This window comes from Sycon ciliatum, chromosome 13 (assembly GCF_964019385.1).
Source record: "Sycon ciliatum chromosome 13, ocSycCili1.1, whole genome shotgun sequence".
Classification (NCBI taxonomy): Eukaryota; Metazoa; Porifera; class Calcarea; order Leucosolenida; family Sycettidae; genus Sycon; species Sycon ciliatum.
The window spans coordinates 4466246-4487837 of NC_088655.1; the positions used below are offsets into that span (position 1 = coordinate 4466246).

General features: G+C 47.4%; 1 protein-coding gene across 1 annotated transcript in view; it reads left to right on the forward strand.

Annotated features, from left to right (window-relative positions):
- The window catches only part of LOC135829787 (neurogenic locus notch homolog protein 1-like), a 92572-nt gene that overhangs the window by 53230 nt on the left and 17750 nt on the right, over window positions 1-21592 (forward strand). The window contains exons 11-15 of the mRNA XM_065342170.1: window positions 1481-1786; window positions 9140-9430; window positions 12043-12171; window positions 13121-13144; window positions 13926-14231. Of these exons, the coding sequence (XP_065198242.1) occupies window positions 1481-1786; window positions 9140-9430; window positions 12043-12171; window positions 13121-13144; window positions 13926-14231 (1056 nt within the window). The remainder of the gene's footprint in view (window positions 1-1480; window positions 1787-9139; window positions 9431-12042; window positions 12172-13120; window positions 13145-13925; window positions 14232-21592) is intronic.

A 21592-nucleotide genomic window follows, 5' to 3' on the forward strand; every position in this document is an offset into this window, starting at 1 on the left:
ATCTGTATGACTGGGGTGACAGAGCCGCCCAGTTTTCGTTTCTCCTCCGAGTATTAACGTCGATCAGAGAGCGCTTTTGATGCGCTCTCCAAGACGTTTCCTATCATGTTTATTCTTGACAGCGCTTGAAATTTTGACAGGTCTAGTGCAGTCCACACCGACTCCACAGCCAAAATTACCTGCATTCATTTGTTCAGCTGTAGTATCGAAAGATTCCTTTCAGGACCATGGAAAATCAGCAAAATTTCAAGCAGGAGTTCGAGCAACATTTGATTTCCTACATTGCGGTCGCTAGTTATGGGTCCAAAATTGTCTTTGGGACAGGAAAAGGCGGTCGCTGGCCGCGTTCAGCAGGTAGTCGCTAGTCCCAGTGCATTTTGAATGTGAGACCTTCCGTGCCTGGCGAAGTGGTCGGTAGTACCAGGCTGGTCGCTAGTCACGGTGGTCTTTAGTTACAGGTTTTACTGTAGTACCAGGCTGGTCGCTAGTCACGGTGGTCTTTAGTTACAGGTTTTACTGTATGTGCATTATACTCTGACAAATTTAATGCGCACAGCAAGCGTGCATGTACATGATTGTATACTTCCAACAATGTTGTTATTCACAAACCATCTTGGATCAAGTAAGGTTTAGTTCATTCAGGGCTGTCTCCGTATCTCACCAACTTATCCAGCTGTGAATAGTTGCTACGGAATGCTGAATATCATTCGGCACTCTCAGCGCTGCTGTTTGCTTTGCCACTTTGTGTCACGGAGCTCTCAAACTCATCGTCTGCACTGCCTCCGCTGATGGCTTGTCATCTAAGCAAAAATTCGTCACTTTTCACCTGATTCTTCTTGCTGTGGACTATGGCAGGCAGCGGAGTATCCATGGAGATCCAGTTGCCAAATATTCTAGTCGCTCATGCTCCATCAAGAATTTGTGACGGGATCATTCCTCCAAGAAATTATTTGTTTCGCCCTTTTCGACCGCATGATTTTGCGGGCGCTACCCAGAGTGCAAACGCCTCCATGGCAGCTGAAACTGTCTACCTGGACGTCCCAAGTGTTTGTCAGATAAACTACAACAACAGATTTGAATGAAGCCACCAAGAAGAAGGCACTTTCAAAGCGATAGCGCTAGAAGTCTTTTCGCTTTGACCACGGTGATTAAAAAACGACGTTGGTTCGCTTTTTCGCAAATATTGGCATTTTCAAAAATCGCCAGGACCCGGTTCTCGCTGCCGATGCCTCATACAATATAATGAGCCTCATATAATTATAATATTATTGTTATTGTTGCAACGGCGGGCAGTTACTCATAACTAGGATCCATGTTTTACTTTCAATTGTTCATTTATGATTGGCTCAACATCAGAGTTTAAGATTTCAGTCGCATTCCCCCGCATTCCCCTGTTGGCAATTATGCAGAGAGTTCACCTGCTCTGGTAAATATGTTAACTGTTGAGTGAATGATCCTTCTCCTTCACTTTGTTGTACAGCTCGTTTAAGCATTGTTTGTGAAGATACCTCTAATAGAACAGTCAGAGTGTTTGCTCATCCCTTCAATGAACATACCTGGAAAGCAGCAGAGATGAGGTGCAACTATCAAGGTGGAAAGATGTTCAATGTATCCGGTAAAGATCAGGGATGCTTTAGAAACTTTCTGTCCCATCTACGCAATCAGATTAGTTCTCGATATATATGGGCAGCTAATGACCAAAGATCTGCCTACTCCATTGAAAAGACAACAATATTACACCGCGGAGACTGGGACACTCCACAAGGACGGTCTGTACTTTGTGAATGTGAGTATAATCATTACACTTGTCTGGAGAATGAAGATCGTTGGTGTATGTGCATGCGCTCACTTCCTCTGCGTCAGTAAAATGGTCGCTTCGCACATCGCAAAGTTTGTTACTTGCTTGTCGTAGTTGGTCTGTCGGAATCGCTGGTTTCTGTGTTCAAACATTGCTACGACCCTTCCTACACAATGTGTATTTGCTACGGAAGCTGTGGTGGACTCTAGTCCGCACCAAAAAAATTCATTACACTCCGCATTATTTTGTCCCAGAGTGCTTCTCTTTTTTCTGGAGTTCGTGCCAGTACACATCATTCGCGTGGACATTTGTCAAGACTTCAAGCTCCGGTATAAGAATCCTGGTATTTCTCCTGAGTTTGAAATGCTGAAGTTGACGATGACAAGGGCAAATTGTTCTGAAATTCCTGAATAAACACTATGCGTGTAGCGCATGTTGCTGCAAAGGTAGCAGGTCTGACACACCAACCAAATCAGCGAAGCGCTTGTCAAGGAAAGAAGTTGTGAAACTGCTTACCCAATCCCACTGGAAGGTTGTTACAGTGAACTTCAGAAATGCGAGTTTGCTGTCATCGCCTGCCACCTGGAGCCATGGATCGCTTAAAAACGAAGTTTTATGACCAGAATTTGAAAGCACTTCTTGTTCAGCATCTTGTTGGGTGCTGAAGGGTCTGCCTCAAATTCTGATGGAGACTTCAACCCCAGCCGCAAGTGCAGCGAATCGAGAGGCCACAAACTCAAGCTTAGTCTGTCGACAATGCTCTGCATCAAGTTCTAGCCGATTTCATTGCTTCGAGTGGAAAAAAAGAGATTTGAAAAATCGCTCTGGGAAGCGACAATTTTAATGACGCGGAGGAAGTACTTACGTTTAACCTTGGATTAAGTTTGTGCATTTGTGGCCAAGGGCATCAGAGCCTGCCCAGCTCAAACCGGACCAATATTCTAGCCTTGATGTAAACAGTATGATTTAATTTTCATTGCTATCTGGGTCGGTCTCATTTTCTCTGTGCTGCACTGATGCGTCAGCAAAGCACGAAACTGTTCTGTCCGCAGAGTGAGTAGCCTTGATGTATAAAAAATTGGATTAAGGTAGATCGCGACACTAGAGAGGTTCCGTATAAAGAATGTAGTCAATCTATGGAAAGTCTTACGTAAACTGCATGCGGATATGTGTTCCGCCGTACGGAATTTTCAAATCACGTGGCTGCCCTTGGCAACTCCGAGCGCTGCAGTGTACGAACGGATCAACCTGGGGAGAGAATCGTAAATGTGTACTCCAATCCACTTACGGACAAGCTACGTTATCAGAGCCCTATCTACGTACTCTGCGTAGACAATTCTCCGTAAGTGGAGTGCAAACGCACGAATTCACGGGTAAATTTGCTCAACTTTACGTAGTGCGCAACTTCTCCATTATCGCCTTTTTGTCAATTTTTAAATTACACAAAAATATTTTTTAAAGAGTCGGCGTGGAGAAAGCAATTTTATGAGTGCAATAAAGAGTATAATAGATGCAGATATGGCCAGACAACCACGAGTTAATGGAATTTAAAGGATTCTTATTATTCAAAATACTCACTGAAGAGCGGAACACGACAATCTCTTTTAATATTGCACACATAAAATATTTTTTCTACAGGGAATGTGGGTTCGAATCCGGCTTTTGACAAGATTTTTTTCTTTTTTCGTTTCTTCTTTGCTTCTTCTTGCAATTATTTCTTCACTGGAAGATGCAACAAGCATAGTCAGATGGGATAAGAAGGAAAGGCAAGGAAAAGGCCATAATAATGGATAACTTGGCACAAAACTGACAAGAGTACTGAGACATTCGACGTCCTGACACCTAGCTTCAACACATCTCTCAGTACTCTTGTTAGTTTTGTGCCTAGTTATAGCACTTTCTGACTGTATATAGTATCCAGTTACAGTGATGGGGAGTTACTCTTGACTCGTATCCATAGTTGCTTTTCCTTTCTACATTTATTTATGGCTCAACATCCGAGTTTCAAAATGCACACCTGATGAGCCGTCACGAACCACACGGCGAAACGTGCGTCGTGTGAAACAACTTCTTCTGTAGTCAACTACTTGGTCCGGCTCATCGCAATTGTCACTTATCTATTGTCACTAAGAACTGGAGTTTTTTTTACCGCTCTGTGAAACTTCCAGTAGGCATAGTGAGGAAGCATGATACAAGAATACTCTCCGCCACAAGAAAAAAATCAGCAATGGAATCAGGTGAAGCGAGTCGAAGAAAAGAAGCAAGGTAAGCAAAATGCACGAAATAAATCCGCGAAGGAGCACGTTCTTGCACTCACACTCTTACAGGTCCAGAGTTCATTAAACTCTGCATCACTCGAGCTGCCGCGCCGTTACATGAGCTGGCATTTGCAATTGTCTAGCTGCTGGCGTAGGCTGGAGTGTCCCTTGCTTTCTCAGGCTGTCGTATGGCAGCAATGGGAAAGCAACAGTTGTGGCAGTCACTTCGGTCCTTGAAGGAACCGTGGGCAGTGTGCCCTGTGTGTCGCCACAGTGTGTTTCAACAAAGCCTTCGAGGCATACAGGCCTCTCCAGACAGCTGTCATACGCTCCGCTGGATACGCTGACCACGACTCTAGTAATGCTGCTGCTAGGTCCACCAAGCAGGGAACAACAACCTTCCGCCAGGCGCATCACATCAAAAACACTTTTTTTCTTCAGCATGACGCTCATGTGGCTCATACTCCTCTGCCGTGCACGCGTGCCTGTCACGCTCTCCAGGATGTCAGTTGCCCCTACCACAGTTCCGGCAGGGTTCTAGCCAAAGGGGGGTAGGGGGCGCAGCACCCCCCTACTCCGTTTGCGCGCCCCCGGTGAAAAAGTGCCGCCCCCCTACTCATTTTCCGATTTTTGTGTTTTTTCACGCCATTCAACGAAAATACAGTCGATAGTCACTACTAGAGGGTTCATAAAGGCACATTTGTGAGGGGTGAAGTCGGGGGTTCACCCTGTATGTTGCATTTTGCATGGCAAGACAATTTTGGACAATGGAAAAATGGGTTAATGGGGTACCTTTTTCCCATGCCCCCCCCCTACTATATTGACCTGGCTAGAACCCTGGTTCCGGTCTTCATGGTCGCTGCGCTTGGCTTTTGGCAACACAGACAGTGAATGGCCAGATTCCCACTTCCCAAAAATTCGAAAACATCGCGATTCAAAGCGCTAGTCGCGATCATTTTTCTTTGGTGCCTCCTTTGATCTTGCCATCACAACCTCCCAAGCAAAAGTAAGTTACCGTATTTTCCGGGGTATAAGCCGCACTTTTTTTCGCTAAACATCGGACCAAAATCGCCCCTGCGGCTTATACACCGAATATGCTTGAGCGAATGAATGCTTAGCATACATCAGTATGCATGCTGACGTCATGTGACATGTCATTCGACTCAGCTTCGCGCCTGTGTTGCTATCCCGGCACTTTTACTAGTTTTAGTGCGCGGGCTACACCATACGGTACGCGTATACGGGGACTCTATTTTGCGTACTGCAAGTGCCGGTTTCCACACATCCTAGTATACAGCGATACGACAATACTACTTTTTGTGTATGAATAGTGTCGACTGGAATCTTTCCCTGTTGTGAACAGGGTACTCCCTGGCCTGGCACATAGCTGTAAGGGAACGAATGTTTGTTTCATGTTTGTTTCCAAACATTTCAATTCTTCTTATTATTATTAACTTTTATTTTACTAGGGTGTTTCCCACAGACCTATGGTCTTCTTACGGGAGCCCCTTGGAAGGTTATGCATGAGCGAATAAATGAGCGGTAATCGGTACAAGTACGAACAGTGGAAGGCAGCATACTCCACCGGTCAGCAGCGAGATAGCCAATCCGAGAAAAGCCAGCCGTACTCTGTGCTGGGGGTAATGCCAAAGAAAAAGACACCTGGGATCTCGTAGTGGCAGTGGTGTGAGAGCTACAGAAGCTGCTGGTAAAGATTTCTTAATTCGTCTTTCAGTCGTTCAGATTATTTTGTTTCTTTAGCTATTCTTGCCGGTACTTTGATGGTGTCCTGGAGTTGACCATGCCGCGGCAGACAACATACACCGTGAAGGAGAAGATACGCGCTGTGCTCTTCACCGAAGCGCATGGACATCGGGCCTGCGCGAGACACTTCGACATCGATGAGTCAATGGTTCGTAGGTGGCGGAAACAGAAAGTCGAGCTGTCGAAGAAGAAAGTCGCGTCCAAATCGCTACATGCTGGACCCGAGCCACGATGGAATGAACTTGAGCGTAAGGTTTTCGAATGGATCGAGAAAAATCGACAAGATGGGATTGGATTGAGTGGCACAATGATTCGCCTAAAAGCGAAAGTCTTAGCAAAGGAGATGAACGCCGTAAGTTTCAACGCAACTGTTAGTTGGTGCTATCGTTTCATGAAGCGACATAGCCTTGTTATCCGGCCGAAGACTCACCTGTGCCAGCGACTGCCGGACGAGTTTGAGGAGAAGATTCTGTCCTTTCAGCGCAACGTCATCAGGTTGAGAGAACAGAACAAGTATCCGCTAGATCATATTGGCAATATGGATGAAACGCCTCTGAACTTCGACATGCCCTTGTCCCGAACTATCGACAAAATCGGAGCGAAGACTATTCACATCAAAACGACAGGGCACGAACGAGAGCACTTTACTGTGGCTTTAGCATGCCTTGCCGATGGGACAAAGTTAGGGCCATTTGTCATTTTCAAGCGAAAGACTATGCCAAAGGATGCAGTGCCGCCTGATGTCATTGTCCACGTTCACCCCAAAGGCTGGATGGATGCAGCTGGAATGCATATGTGGCTGGATAAGGTTTGGTGTGCAAGGCAAGGTGGCCGTGGGAGCACCCCTGTTCGAAGCTGCCTTGTCTTTGACGCGTTTCGTGCACATCTAGTAGAGAACTTCAAAAGACGTGCTCGTGAAACAAGGACCGACCTTGCTGTTATCCCTGGTGGTCTGACATCCCAGCCTCAGCCACTTGATGTGTGCCTCAACAAGCCATTCAAGTGCCACATCAGGCAGCACTGGACGGACTGGATCATTGGTGGAAACCATGAGTTTACACCAACAGGCCGTATGAAGAAACTATCAATTTCCAAAGTATGCAAATGGGTGGATGAGTCATGGAAGGCCATCCAAACTACAATGGTCGCCAAATCACTCAAAAGTGCTCAATTTCAAATGCACTGGACGGCACTAAAAATGACATGATCTTTGAGGACCACAATGATTCAGACTCCGGCAGCGATGAAGACGGCGACGGCATCGCTGCAGAGGTAGCTTTGATCAACATCAGTGGCAGCGAGACTGAAGATAGTGCAGATGGCATGGAGTGATCTGTAGTCAACACAGCAATACACCAACATCTCTGCAGCAACCTGTGGTGCACTAACACTTCATAATCTGATCTAACATGGTATTTAGCTCCATAACCATAATAAATTTGTAGAAAGGCCATTTGTCAATGAGTGTGAAAAATCTTGGTTTGTGGGTGGGGCTTATACTCCGAATACCAACTTTTAGTCAATATTTTGCCTCAAAAAGGGGGGTGGGGCTTATACCCCGGTGCGGCTTATACCCCGGATAATACGGTAGATATCGTGATTGGACTGGGTTTAACCTGTCAAAAGGTGCGTGGGAGATAAGCGACAATTGCGATGAGCCGGACCAAGTGGTCCATCACAATGTCATGCATGAAGAGTACTGTAGGAGTTTGGCTTTCGGCATGTTCAATTCGTTTTTGCAAAGCTTCCCCTTTCTTTACCTTTTTATCTTTATCACTACTTGATGTACCAGCCTGCTATGCCGGATACCGCCAACCATGCATCGACCAGGCGCCAGGCGCGAACTGATGGTGGTGGTGGTGAGAAGGAGAGCTCTGTGCCAGAACTTTGCAGCCTAGAGAGCGTGTGTGGGCAGGCGTGTGTTTACCACCATATTGCCAGGTGTGTCTTTACCACCATATTTATCAACCATAAGTACAGCTGCAGTGGTGTCTTCAAATTCATTCTCCCGAGTCAAGCTCCGTGTGAAGACATCCAAGAAGAAGATTGCCTGATGAGTCCAGCGGGGACGAAACGTACGTCGCAATCGAGCTATGTCGTTGCTGTGTCATCTGCTATGTGCCATGCACTACTTGATGTACCAGCCTGCTATGCCGGATACCGCCAACCATGCATCGACCAGGCGCCAGGCGCGAACTGATGGTGGTGGTGGTGAGAAGGAGAGCTCTGTGCCAGAACTTTGCAGCCTAGAGAGCGTGTGTGGGCAGGCGTGTGTTTACCGCCATATTGCCAGGTGTGTCTTTACCACCATATTTATCAACCATAAGTACAGCTGCAGTGGTGTCTTCAAATTCATTCTCCCGAGTCAAGCTCCGTGTGAAGACATCCAAGAAGAAGATTGCCTGATGAGTCCAGCGGGGACGAAACGTACGTCGCAATCGAGCTATGTCGTTGCTGTGTCATCTGCTATGTGCCATGCACTACTTGATGTACCAGCCTGCTATGCCGGATACCGCCAACCATGCATCGACCAGGCGCCAGGCGCGAACTGATGGTGGTGGTGGTGAGAAGGAGAGCTCTGTGCCAGAACTTTGCAGCCTAGAGAGCGTGTGTGGGCAGGCGTGTGTTTACCGCCATATTGCCAGGTGTGTCTTTACCACCATATTTATCAAACACAGCGAGGAGACAATAATTTTATTGATTTCGTTTATCAAATTACATTTTATATTATACATTTTATAGGGTTTTTAATTTATATCAAAAGTATGCCAAAGGACAGGCTGGTATTGGCTGGGACTATCTGTACCTGAACATGCAGCCAAGAAGAGAAGCCTTTTGACATCATGATTATCCAGACAATGGAAGAATGAAGAGGCTTTCAGCTGAAGCCAGCCTGAGATGTGAACTGAATAATCAAATAGACTCGGGTGGAGAGCCAAGGATTAATTTACACGAAGAAGTAAAGACCACAGAACTACAAGTTACGCTATAAGGTCTACTAACACCAACAGTTACTCTATAATCAGCTCAGCTCATATCATTGCACGACACTGCCCAACGTGATAACAATGTTAGTTGTAGTTCCTTCGTCTTCATTTCTTCTTATGAATAATCAATGTAGTAGGTATGCCATTTGCCTTGATATCATACAGCCACCATAGCAATAGTGTTGGTGAAGTTCACAGCTTACAAGATACGGGGCTGGCTCTCAATCCTCTGAGGAAGCTTGGAGCACATGCCATCTCTGTGTTTGTTGTCTTACTTTCCTCACAGTACCCCTAATGCCATCTCTGTGTGTTTTGTCTTACTTTCCTCACAGTACCCCTAATGACAACATGTGGAGACCTACGCTTACGGGCTGTTGTCGGGAATGAGTTTTATCGTTTCACGAAAGAAGTTGCCCTCAAAGAATGCAAAGGAGACTTTTATGATCCTTGGTTCCATCGGTCCACATGTTTGCACACATTCTTGCAACCGGTGACAGTCCACTTCAAGGATTCAGATTTCTGGACAAACAGACCTAACGAATCTGTGGACTACCAACATTCCATCGTGCATCTGCAACCAGTAGTTAACGCCTCAACAGCAGAACGAATGGTGCTCTGTGCATGTAAGTAACAACTCAGCCCTCCTGTTACAGTGTATCACAAGCTTCCTTGACGGTCAACATAAACACAAAGGATATAATTATAAATTTTTCAATGCAGTATATGCATCCGCGGAATCCACGCCAGTCTACATGAGCACTAGGAAATTTTAGAACCGAACGTTTTCGACGATTCTTTTCTTTGCCTATATAAGTGCTGTCATTGTAATTTTATTGCTTTATTCCCTGTAAGAATTCCACGAAGAGAAGGGAATGAAAACGTTCGGTTCTAAAATTACCTGGTATTCATTTGGACTGGAGTGGATTGCGCAGATACATGTGCTGCATTGAAGTATGGAAACACTTCCAATTTGTTCTAGAAATTATTTTACCATGGGTATAAATGCTCAAGATTGTGGTATTAAATTCGGCGATGATTTCAGTACTGCTTTCTTGCAGGTTTGCCGAGTCAAAGGTTCGATGGGCTTCTCGTGTGCTCTGGATGGCAGTCGTGAGTCCGTCAAGTCAAAACGGCGGAAATGTGCAAGCTCCGGTGGGGGGGGGGGGCAAACACCTTTGCTATGAACTTAAACACATAACTTATATTCTACTCCAACAGTTACCGTACTCACGCGATTAGAGCCCTATCTCGAATAGTGCCCCCCCCCCCCCTGGGGGCCCCAATGAAAAAATAAAGCCCTCTCTCGAATAGTGCCCTAGGGGCTGCATTGAAGCGCAAGCGCAAATTTGCAAATTTGGTGCTGTTAGCTCGTGTTCTTATGTTTGTCGTCGAGCAGGTGTTTATGATCGAAGTAGAAGTCCTTGTTCCAGTTTCTAGCTCTGTAGAATCTTGCTTGTCCTTTTACTATGGGAAAAATGCGTCGAAAAATAACAGTAAAGAGGATGTTGGCGATCAGGTGCGTCAGGTGCGGTTGCTGCTAGGAAATTTGGTGTTGCCCATAAATGCATCAGGGTTTGGAAAAAGAACGAGTCAAAGCTGCGAAAGCAACATGATTCTTCGGCGAGGGCAACGGGTGGCGGACGTAGTGATGTTGGAGATGGCTATGGAGGTGATGGTGATGACATTATGTCCATACACAGCGAGTTGGAAAGTGATAATGATGATGGTGAAGAAGAGGACTTTACGTCTTCTAGCAGCCAATTTTGAAGTGACAGCAGTGACTCTGCTGAGGAAGATTAGGACATCGTGTGCATTGATGTCAGCGACACGGAAAGCCTGAGTGATATTGGAGATGGCTATGGAGGTGATCATGATGACGACATTGTGTCCATATACAGCGAGTCAGAAGGTGATAGTGATGACGGCGATGAAGACGTCTTTGAGTCTGCTAGCAGCCAATTCGGAAGTGATGCAGTGACGCTGCTGATGAGGAAAGTGACTGAACATGGGCTGTCTTGGCATTTGTGTACACTGCATCCATGCACATGTGTGATTCAGTTTCTTGCCCTAGGTTTTTATGAACTTGCCGTTTGAGGAATCCGTCGCATTTGTGCATGCAAGTGTGTGTACCCGTTTTGTGTGGTATGTGCTTGGGTTTGAGTGTGTGGCATTCTTTTGTCTAGGCTTGATTGCTTCAAGTTACGCTTTTACGGCCTGTTCCCATGTTTACTGCCTGTTCCCGGTGTGCGAGATTGCTCTTTCTTGTCTCATTGACAAGTGCATTTCAGAATTACAGTCCTGATGCTCTTTTCCTTGATTTTCTTCTTTTTTGCGTTGAGTGACGGACTTGTACCACCATTGAAAAAATAGTGCCCTCTCTTGAATAGTGCCCCGCCTGTGACAGACTTTGAAAAAATAGTGCCCTCTTTTGAATAGTGCCCCGCCTGTGACGGACTTTGAAAAAATAGTGCCCCGGGGGCACTAATCGCGCAAGTACGGTAAGGCTGTTTTCCCACCAGGATTATCCCGCAATTTTGGATGAACTCCCGCTATCCCGAAATTCCTGTTGATTATCCTGAAATTCACTGTACAAGAAACAAGCTTGATATTGTACTTGGAGCACTTCAAATGACTTGTCACAGGCCAGTAGTTGTCCTTATTGATTCTGGACCACCAAAGCCTCCAGTACCAGTGGATCTACTACAGTACTAGTGCTCCTTCCATGCACAGTCCCTGAAAAACCTCCGTTTACTTTAGTCGTGAACATGCGTAAGTGTGATCCGATGATCAACATCAGGCACCTATTATCGAAATGTTGGTGCCATCAAAAGTATAAAAAGGATTTTTTTGGAAAAAGAGGACATCCTGAAAAAGAAGGCAAATCCCGGAATTTTGCAATGGCGATCCAGAAAAAGCACTCTCAGTAACGGCAGATATGCAGCTTGTATGGATTCACGGGAAGCATGGGTTTCAAAGTCCGAAGAAAACGAACGGTCACTGCTGGTGTGACGACTGCACCATGCCGATAGAGACTGTACAGGGCAGTGATGCCAGTGCTGTGATCCTAGGCGTTTTCAATTGCTCTCCGTGCGTCAATAGTGACCAGTCACATTGTCCGATTGGCAGTTATGCTATGCATGACATTGTATTGGTGTATTTTATAGTTTTAATTGCAAAGGCTAGCTTGTGGAAATGTATTTATATGGGTTTTTTTCTTCACTTGCCCCAACACCAGCTGATGTTATCAACCAGTGTACAGATAATGGTCCGCATGACTGTCCTGAGGGCAACAGTTCTTGTATTGACACAATTGGATCATACTATTGTCGCTGTTTGGATCCTTACTATGGAGAGCGTTGTCAATGTAAGTTCTTGACTCCCTTTGGCCTACTCAGATTGATTTGTGCGAAATGGTCAAATTTGCGAAAATGATCAAAAATGGCCATCCACGGCATTACATGCAACGTGACTTGACTTGAAATCAGGCTGGCCATACCAGGGATGAGTTTATTGCACATTTTTGAATATAAGTTTATGCTATGCAAGTTCACAATTGTGTAGCAGTCTTTGATTTTGATTAGCATTTTTCTTTTGTACCTGCACCACATATACTGTACTGTATGCATGTTACTCTTGACAGTTCAGGCTACGCATGGCTACGCATGGCTACGCATGGCTACGCACGGCTATGCATGGCTACGCATGGCTACGCATGGACAGTCTGCATGTATTGTAACTTTCTACGAGTTACGATGACTTTTGAGTAGCAGTAGATCGATTTTGCATCTCAAACTCCAATGCGATACAGGGTATATTTATTCCTGGTCCATACAGCTGCACCATGCGCGTAGCACCGTCGTTGGACGTGGTCCGGCCGGAGGGAGTCTCCCCCGTGAGCCTTTTGAAACTAGGGCACAAAGTCCTGCATTCTGGGCACTTTTGGCATTGAATGGTCCTGCCGAAGCCGGACCGGCCGGACCGGCTGCACATGCCACTGACTGAAACACAAACACGTTGCTTGTGTTTACATGAGAGTTATCGGCCTGCGTTGAGAAGCAACTCAACATGTCTAACTCACATGCACATTCGCAGCATAACACCTGCTTGAATCCAGCTTGAGCTGATTGCTATGCACTTACAACTAAAGCCAAGGATTTCATCATAGAAGCAAGCAATTAAAATTGGTCTGAAGACTATAATATTATGGTTTTCTTGCACTCATTATCCAATGCATGTGATTAGGGGTTAGGAAGGGTTGGACATCTTGATTCTGATTGTTTGCTCAACTTCCTATTTTCTGTTTTCCTCAACAGTCACAAGAGAAGCTTCTCACAAAGGTACGTACACGACCGCTACGTTATGGTTTGGCTATTTGGTGTAGTTTGTCAAGTGGTGACATATAGTAGTGTGCGCGTGAGTCTGTGTATGTTTGTATGTGTTTGTACGGTCATGTGTGTGTTAAGTTAAAGTGGTTGTGTGTACGCATTACTGTGTGTGTGTATGCCTGTGTTGTTTTGTGGGGGGGGGGGGGGGAGGGGTATTGGGAGGGGGGCGCATGCATATGCATTTTTGAATTCGCTAGGAAAATAAGGGGATAAAGAGACGAAGAAGACATATTTGATGACTCGGCTGAAGAGCATTTGAACCACACAGGCTGTCGTACTGCCCACGCAAAGTCCTATAGAGAAGGCGACCGTCACGATCGACTACTGTTTAGAAAATAGCCAGGCAGCAGAGAGGAAGAGAGATGAGCTTGCAAAAGCAAGAGAGTCGAGCCCGAACAAAAATATTTGTCACCAGCGTCGAGAGCAGCGACGAAGAGGACCGAAAAAAGTAGGAACCCTTCCTTGGACAATAAATTCCTTATAGCTAGTTGTCATTCTATACCTTACCGTCCATCGTACCAAGTTTTATCACTTCAAGTGCACGCGTTCATGTCCAAAGTCTAAGTTCAAATTGTCGAAAGATAAGCGACAATATTGCTGACGCGGACCAAGTAATTATGCTGGAAATGCTTTTGTTCCTATGTGTGTGTGTGTGTGTGTGTGTGTGTGTGTGTTTGTGTGTGTGTGTGTGTTTGTGTGTTTGTGTGTGTGTGTTTTCCCTACATCTGGACAGATCAGTGGACACGCAGCATAGACAACCCATCAGTGGGCTACCTAATGCCCCAGGGAGTGGTCCGTAGCTGGCGAGGAGCTCAGAGGTTTTGTACTGCTCTCGTCAGTAACTCAAGCCTTGCGAATCAGACAGGCAATGCGGATCATAGCATGCTCATTCGAAAATACTCTATGCCCAAACAGTACGAGTACTGGGCCAGGGATCCTGATGCTGATGGCTGTGCAGTGTTCCGTGCTGGTGCATTCCAATCCAGTCTCCTAGAATACTCCTGCGAGGAAGCTCTGCCATTCATTTGCGTCCGTTACTGTAAGTCTCCCTAAAAAATGAAAGGATTTGCAAATGCCAATTTTAGATTTCACAAAACATTTCAAAGTATTAGGAGCAGAAGGAAGCAGGTGGCTTAAAGTGGAAGTTAACCCTTTGAAGCCCAAGAACGAGTACACTTGTCCCTAGTGATTTCTCAAGGACGAGTATACTCGTCCAAACGCGCACTGTCTACGCATTGAGCATAGATCACTTTACCAAGCTTCGTATCTCTGTTGTCCTTTCTTTGATTTTCACAAACGATAGCTTGTTGGAAACGTAAGGAAAAGACCTTTCCAGCGGTGTGTCACTTGTGGCAGCGCAATGTGAAATACCTGAGCGGCAAAGACCGAAACGCGGCTGCATACTTCGAAAGTTGAGAGTTTTGAAATTTTCGAGCAGAACACTCGTGCGTATGAGGTTTCCCCATGACTCATAACAGTGCAGCCCATGCGCGATGGGTACCAAGATGATCGCTTGAGCTTCAGCAGCACGAAGAAGTTTGAATCGTTGTTTTGTGCTGAGTAAAAATCAGGAACCGAAGGAAATTGTTGCTGTGGGTGGTGTATCTTGTCCCGGCGCGATAGAGCTGCACTCAAGGGACCTGGAGGCGCTTCTGTTGCTTCTGCTTAGTGTGTTGTCTTTATCCTTGGATTGAGGAGATAACAAGTTTTCCAGAGAGCTGCAGATGAAATTCCTTTGCTGATGAGTGAATTATGCAATTTTGAAATCGACCATCCGTAGTTGCGTGCAATGCTGTGCGAATGCCTGGGAAATCAGAAAACCCAGCTGGGCTTCAAAGAGTTAAGCTTTTGAGCTTAACTTCCCCTTTTATGCCACAAATTTGATCAAGAAAATCAAATTTTTCACCAGTTGTAGTCTTCGCTGTGCTGAGTCGAATGGTCTTGGGCCGAGGAAGCTAAGATGCTCCCTTCCTACTTTATTCCCAATCGAACTCGCACACTTCCACCAAAACTGGGTGAGTGCGCCCTACTAGATGAGGTGTTGTAGGCAAAATTTCACTAAAGCCCCATTTGTTCTTATAAAAGCACGGATGACCACGATCGGACCATATGTTGTAGTCTTTCAGACGTCAAGTCAACAGGTTTCTGTCCGAGAAAGCTGCAATGCAGCGTTCGGCCCGTATTACCAATCAAACATAGTTGAATAGGCGAACACGCGCTCATGCGTGCACAAGTCACCTGGTCATCGTGCCTGCAGGCTACAACTTACAGCCTGTTTGGGCGCGTTCCTGTCACTCGAGTTGAACTCGATGTGAAAGTCGTAGCCTGCAGGAACGGTGACCAGGTGACTTCCGCACGCATGAGCACGTGACCGCTTACTCAACTATGCTCGATTTGGAATACGGAAGAAACGTTGCATCGCAGGTTTCTCGGACCAAAACCAGTCGACTCAGCAGCCAACAGACTACAACATATAGCCAATTGCGGTCGTCCTTGCTTTGATAAGAACAAAATGTGCGCTTTTAGTGACATTTTGCCTACAACACCCCATCCAGTAGGGCGCAGTCACCCAGTTTCGGTGGAAGTGTGCGAGTTCGATTGGGAATAAAGTAGGAAGGGAGTAGCTCAGCTTCCTCGGACCAAGACCATTCGACTCAGCACAGCGAAGACTACAACTGGTGAAAATTTGATTTAAGGCTTAACTCCCCCTAATACTTGGAAAACAAGTTGTTGCCTTTGAATTTGAACTCGGATGGAGAGCCAAGGATTAATTTATGAAAAGTAAAAGGACCAAGGAACTACAAGTTACACTATAATGTCCCCTAACACCACCAGTTGCTAAACAATCATCTCATGCAATAACATTGCACGACACTGACCGTCATTTCTGTAAATTAGAACCTTCCAAGTTAAGCCCTCACCAATGCTGTACAAAACGTCACTGGACCGTTTGTCAACGGTCGCGCTATTCGACCAATCAGCGTGCAGCTAATGTACCAAAATTCTCAAACTTACCATAATTCCTTCGTTCATACGGTGTAGTTTCCAAAGATTTTTTATGGACCAACATCTTCATTCGATAGATACCAACAGATCGTCCGCTTCGATTTTTTTCGATTTGATTGCTGTTGGGCCGAAAATTACCTCCGAATCTGACCTCCACTCGTTTCACTTCAAGGATATCCAGGTGAACGGCATCGCAATTCGGAAGCGGAGAAAGGATAGGCAGTGAAAAAAAACAACGACGTATTGGTTGTCAAAATCGACTAAGAAAGGAATTCAATAGACTAGTTTCCGTGCTGCGCCCTCGCTACCCGCGCGAGTGCGAAAGGGATCAAAAGGATTCTTTCTCGACAAAACAAAATAAACAACAACTACGCGCAGTTCAGGTGCTTTCTGCAGAGCAGTACACTGTCATCACTGCACTGGCTGTACATACCTTAGGACCATCTCGTTCTTTTCCATGGCATGATTGTCGCTAATGGGAGAACTCAGCCACCTGAAACTTTCATAAGGAAGAAGTAGTAGGTGAATGAGATCGCCAGAAAATGGAACGACAAGAAGTTACTGTTGCATTCGGGCGCCCATGACGCGACGACAAGATAGGACTGAAACGATCAACGGTCGGTCTCTACGCAAAGGCCTCGCCAATGCGGGAAAAAAAGGAGAACCTCGACGCAACATAGAGCTCGCAGCATTCTGCTGCAAGAAGACAAGAGAACTACTCAGACTACAGCGTGGAGACAAAGCAAAAGCTGAGCGAGTTCAAAGAAATAGGGAAACACAGGAAAATGAGTGCGCAACATGATCTTAGCTTGAAGCTCGCGCGAAGCCACGCGGGGGGGGGGGGGGGCACGTGCGCCTACGGGCAGCGCGGCCAGCCACCATGTTTTGAAAATGGAGGTCAACGCTTTTGAAATCCGTGTAGACAACGGTGAGGGCTGGAGTTGGAAGGCTGTTGGAGTGCGCATCCAAGATGTGCTAGAGCTGTTAGCCAGTTAGTTGTAGAACGTCAGTACCGTTGGTGAGTCTCGTGCAATGTTATTGAATGAGCTGATTGTTTAGTAACTGGGGGTGTTAGGGGACATTATAGGGCAACTTGTAGTTCCTTAGTCCTTTTTCTTTGAATTTGGTGATTATGCTGGCACTTTTTTTTTTTTTTTTTTTTTTTTTTTTATTGGGAACACAGCCCTACAAAGAGACATGTGGAGACAAACACAAGACAAGACACAGGGGATGTAGGGACGACGTGCCGATGTACAGGGAGCAACTCGACCGACCAGGGGTCTCGGCGTTAGCGTTGCAACCTGGCATCGAAAAAAAGGGGGGGTGCATGGTCAGGTAGCAAAAATAATAATTTGGTGCGAGAAAGGGGCGCTAGTATTGCACCAAATAATAATTATAAATACGTGTAATGACTAAACCAGAAGGGAAAATGAAGAAAGAGAACAATAATCATAACAAGCAAGTAGTAGTAGAGAGGTAAATACTAAATGGGTCTCAAATCTCAATATCATCGTCACAGATACTGTGTGGACCACAGCCATCTCTTTCGGATTAGATCCTTACATACGTTGACCTTGAAGGTTTGGAGGCGTCTTGAATGAGGCTCGTGAAGCAGGAGGTCCGCAGGCAGGTTGTTCCAGGGTGTGATGGCGAAGAAGGGGAAGGATCGCAGGAGGTAGTCAGGGGCTGTGCGAGGGGGTGTCCACTTCAGCTGAAAGGCATGGTGCGTCTGACGTTTTTGCCGTGTGCACATGCTAGCTATGGCAGGGGGCTTGGTTGGTGGCAGCATGGCCTTTACCTGGGGAGGCCCTGGAATGTAGTGCAGCTTGAACAAGTATGACAGGGCTGCCACCATCCGACGAAGCTGAAGACTTTGGAGGATGGTTCCAGGTCCCAGGAAATGCAGGGCACGTTGCTGAACCTTGTCCAGCTGGGCCATGTTAGTTGCGGCTGCGCTCGACCAGGCCAGTGCCAGTGGGGCATATTCAAGTAGGGGTCGCACGAATCCCTTGTAGACCGTCACTCGACCATGGTCGTCCAGGATGGGTGCTGCCTTTCGTAGGAAACCCAGCCTTTGGGAGGCGCGCAGTGCAACACTGCGAGTGTGCGCTCTGTAGGAGAGAGTAGGGTCGAGCATGACTCCCAGCAGCTTCAGGGTATCTGTCTCCTGGAGTGCTTCACCTCCAAAGGTGACTGGTGGAGTGCAGGGGGGAACGTGCTTGCGATGTAGAGTCATGCGCTGTGTCTTGGCTGGCTCAAAACAGATACGCCACTTGCGGCCCCACTCCTCAAGACTGTTGAGGGACCCTTGGAGGGAGGCGGTGGACTGTTGGAGATCGTCAGTTGGCTGTACTAAGCTGTAGAGTGTGGTGTCGTCTGCAAAGCTGCTCAGCTGCGTTCCTGGAGTTAAACATTGTTCAATGTCACAGGTGTATAGAAGGAAGAGGCTGGGTCCTAGGATGCTGCCTTGGGGGACACCAGCCTGGATGGGTTGAGCATTTGACGTCTGGCCTCCAACCACAACGCGGATGTTTCGGTTGGTGAGGTAGTCCTGTAGCCATACAAGCAGGCGTCCGTCGACGCCGGCCTGCTTTGCTTTGTACAGCACTCCTGTGTGCGATACCCGGTCAAACGCACCGGCAATATCCACGGCGAGGACCTGGACACAACCGCCAGTACTTATGATGTGGACCCATTCATGTTGGAGAGCCGTTAAGATATCTGCGGTTCCTCTACCACGTCGGAATCCAAACTGGCTGTTTGGCAACACCTCATGCTTCTCTAGGTAGTTAACCAGTTGCGTGTTTACAATGCCCTCCATGATTTTCGACATGATCGTTAGCAGTGATATTGGTCGGTAGTTAGTTGCCAAAGATCTGGAGGACCGTTTGTGAACTGGGACTACATGGGCAAGTTTCCATGCCCCAGGTTGCACACCGGCTAAGAAGCAGAGGGCGAAGAGCTTTGCCAGTGGGTCTGCAAGTTCAGATGAGCACATCTTGAGCACACGAGCAGAGATGCCATCCGGTCCAGTTGCTTTTGATACAGCCAAGTTCGCCAAGTGCCGTTTGACCGTTGCTGCGCGGAAGTGAATGTGCTTTAGCGTGGCATAGGCAGGTCGTTGCAGGTCAGGCAGGTCAGCAGCACAGAGGTCGTTATTGCCAAGGCTACACTTGTTCGCAAAATGCGCTGCAAAGCACTCGGCTTTCTCACGAGAAGAGTGGAACTCTTGTCCTGCAGGGTTGGTCAGCAGGGGGATGTCAGAGCAACGTCCCTTGCCTGCTGCGCTCTTGATGGTTGACCACCACTCTTTGTCCCGGAGGGAACCTGCAGTAAGCTTGTTGCGAATTCTACGTTGATGTGCTAATCGCGCTGCATGACACGCTTCCACTTCGTGGTTAACAGTTGTGATGTACTGGACCTTGTGGTTATCGTTGCGGGGATTGCGTCGCCACAGCTTCCATGCCCGCTCCTTGGCATGATTGGCGTTAGAACAGTCCGGTGTCCACCATACAGGGTTGGATTGGTGCACCACAAGCTCTTTGGATGGTATGAACTGTTTCATTCCATGCATGATGACATCAGTTACGCGCTGACAGGACTGCTCCGCACACCCATGGATCTTGGCGGGCCAGTCTATGTTGCGGAGGTAGGCTCTCAGGCGGTGCCAGTCAGCAAGGGCGTATTTCCAAACCTGTCGAACAGCAGGATCTCCGCGTCGTGGATGCTGTTGGAGAAACTCGGCAATGATAACGGCATGATCAGATCGTCCAAGTGGTGCATAGGCGGTGGTGCATACGGGGTGTGGGAAATCGGAGACGATAAGATCGAGAGTATTGTTGCCGCGGGTTGGCTGGGTGACATGCTGGACAAGATGATGTGCTGCGCAGACTTCCTCCAGGCATTCACCGGCTCGGGTAGTCTTGCTACTCTGTAGCCAGGCTGAATTATGCACGTTGAAGTCCCCTGCAATTATCACATTGCTGCCAAGACGGCGGACATCATCCAAAGTGTCGTCTAGGTAGTCCATCAGGCTGGTGTCTGTCTCTGCACAAGAGCCAGGCCGGTAGAGCGCACCCAGAACAGTCTTTGTTCCGGAGTGCATTGCCAGGGAAATCCATAAGAGCTCGTGATCACGGCAATCTATATCGTCGTGGTGGGTAATGGATAGTTCACTCCTAGCCCACACTGCCACACCGCCACCATGGGCATCTCGATCCTTCCTTATAGGGGGTGAGTATCCTGGGATGGTCAACTCATGGGAGGAATTATCTGAGCAGAGCTTCGTTTCTGTTACTATTGCCACGTCTACATTATACTGCAGGATTGCATGCTGCAGGGCACCTATCTTGTTGCTCAGGCTGAATGCATTAGTCACTAGCAGTCGCAGAGGTCAGGAATCCATCATTGGGCATGAGAGGACTGGGCATCCTGCTGGGGTGGCTGCGCATCATGCTGGTCATGTTGTGGCGCAGATCCGTTTGATCTCTTCAGGTCTCCAGCCTCTGGTGGGGAGAGGTGGGAGTTTCTCCGTTTTTGGCCACTGTGTAGTGGAGTGGAGATGAAGTCTGCCGGTGGTGGTGGCGGCGGTGGTGGTGGCGGCGGGGAGGAGGAGGACGTTGAACCCGGCTGCTGTTGTTGCTGTTGCTGTTTAGTCAGAACACTGGCAGAGGTGCTGTTTCTGCTGCTGTGGCTGCGACTGCTGGTGCTGCCCTCAGAGCTGGTTTCTAAGAACCTCCATGGCCTGCAGTATACGGGCCTTGGCCAGAAGTTGGGCGCTGTCACTGTGGAGAGTGAAGTGGCATCGATGGTCACTCTTGCGGAAGCACGCCCACTTTCTGACAGCCATATACTGCAGGTGTGGACAGGAATGGAGGCGCCCAGAAACTCACTCCTGGTTTTGATAAATTGCCTGAAGTGGCTCTCAGTGCTATCTGTGGCGATATTGCCCACATACACCACAGCACGCTTGTTTTTGGGTCGTTCTGAGGAGACAAGCTTCCATGAGTCATCCTCAATAACATGGAAGATTGGCTTGGATTCTGTCACATCTGTCTGGGACTTGGTGGGGATGGCATCTTGGTCGCCATCCCCTTCACACTCGTCACTGCTAAGGGAGATGTTGCAGGGGACGCTGCCATCCTCTTCACACTCGTCACCGCTACGGGAAATGTTGCTGGGGACGCTACGGCACATCGTGGTGTCATGCTTTCGAGTACATGTACCTGTACCCGCACTGCCTGCTTTGGTACGCCTACGCGAAGGTTGATCCGCACCCGTACCCTGCTGTGTTTGAACTGGCCTTGGGGTAGCTTTTCGCAAGGCAATGGCGGATTCTCGGAGAGACACTAACTCTTCATTCACATCTTTGAGCTGCCTTGACAGCTCGTCAAC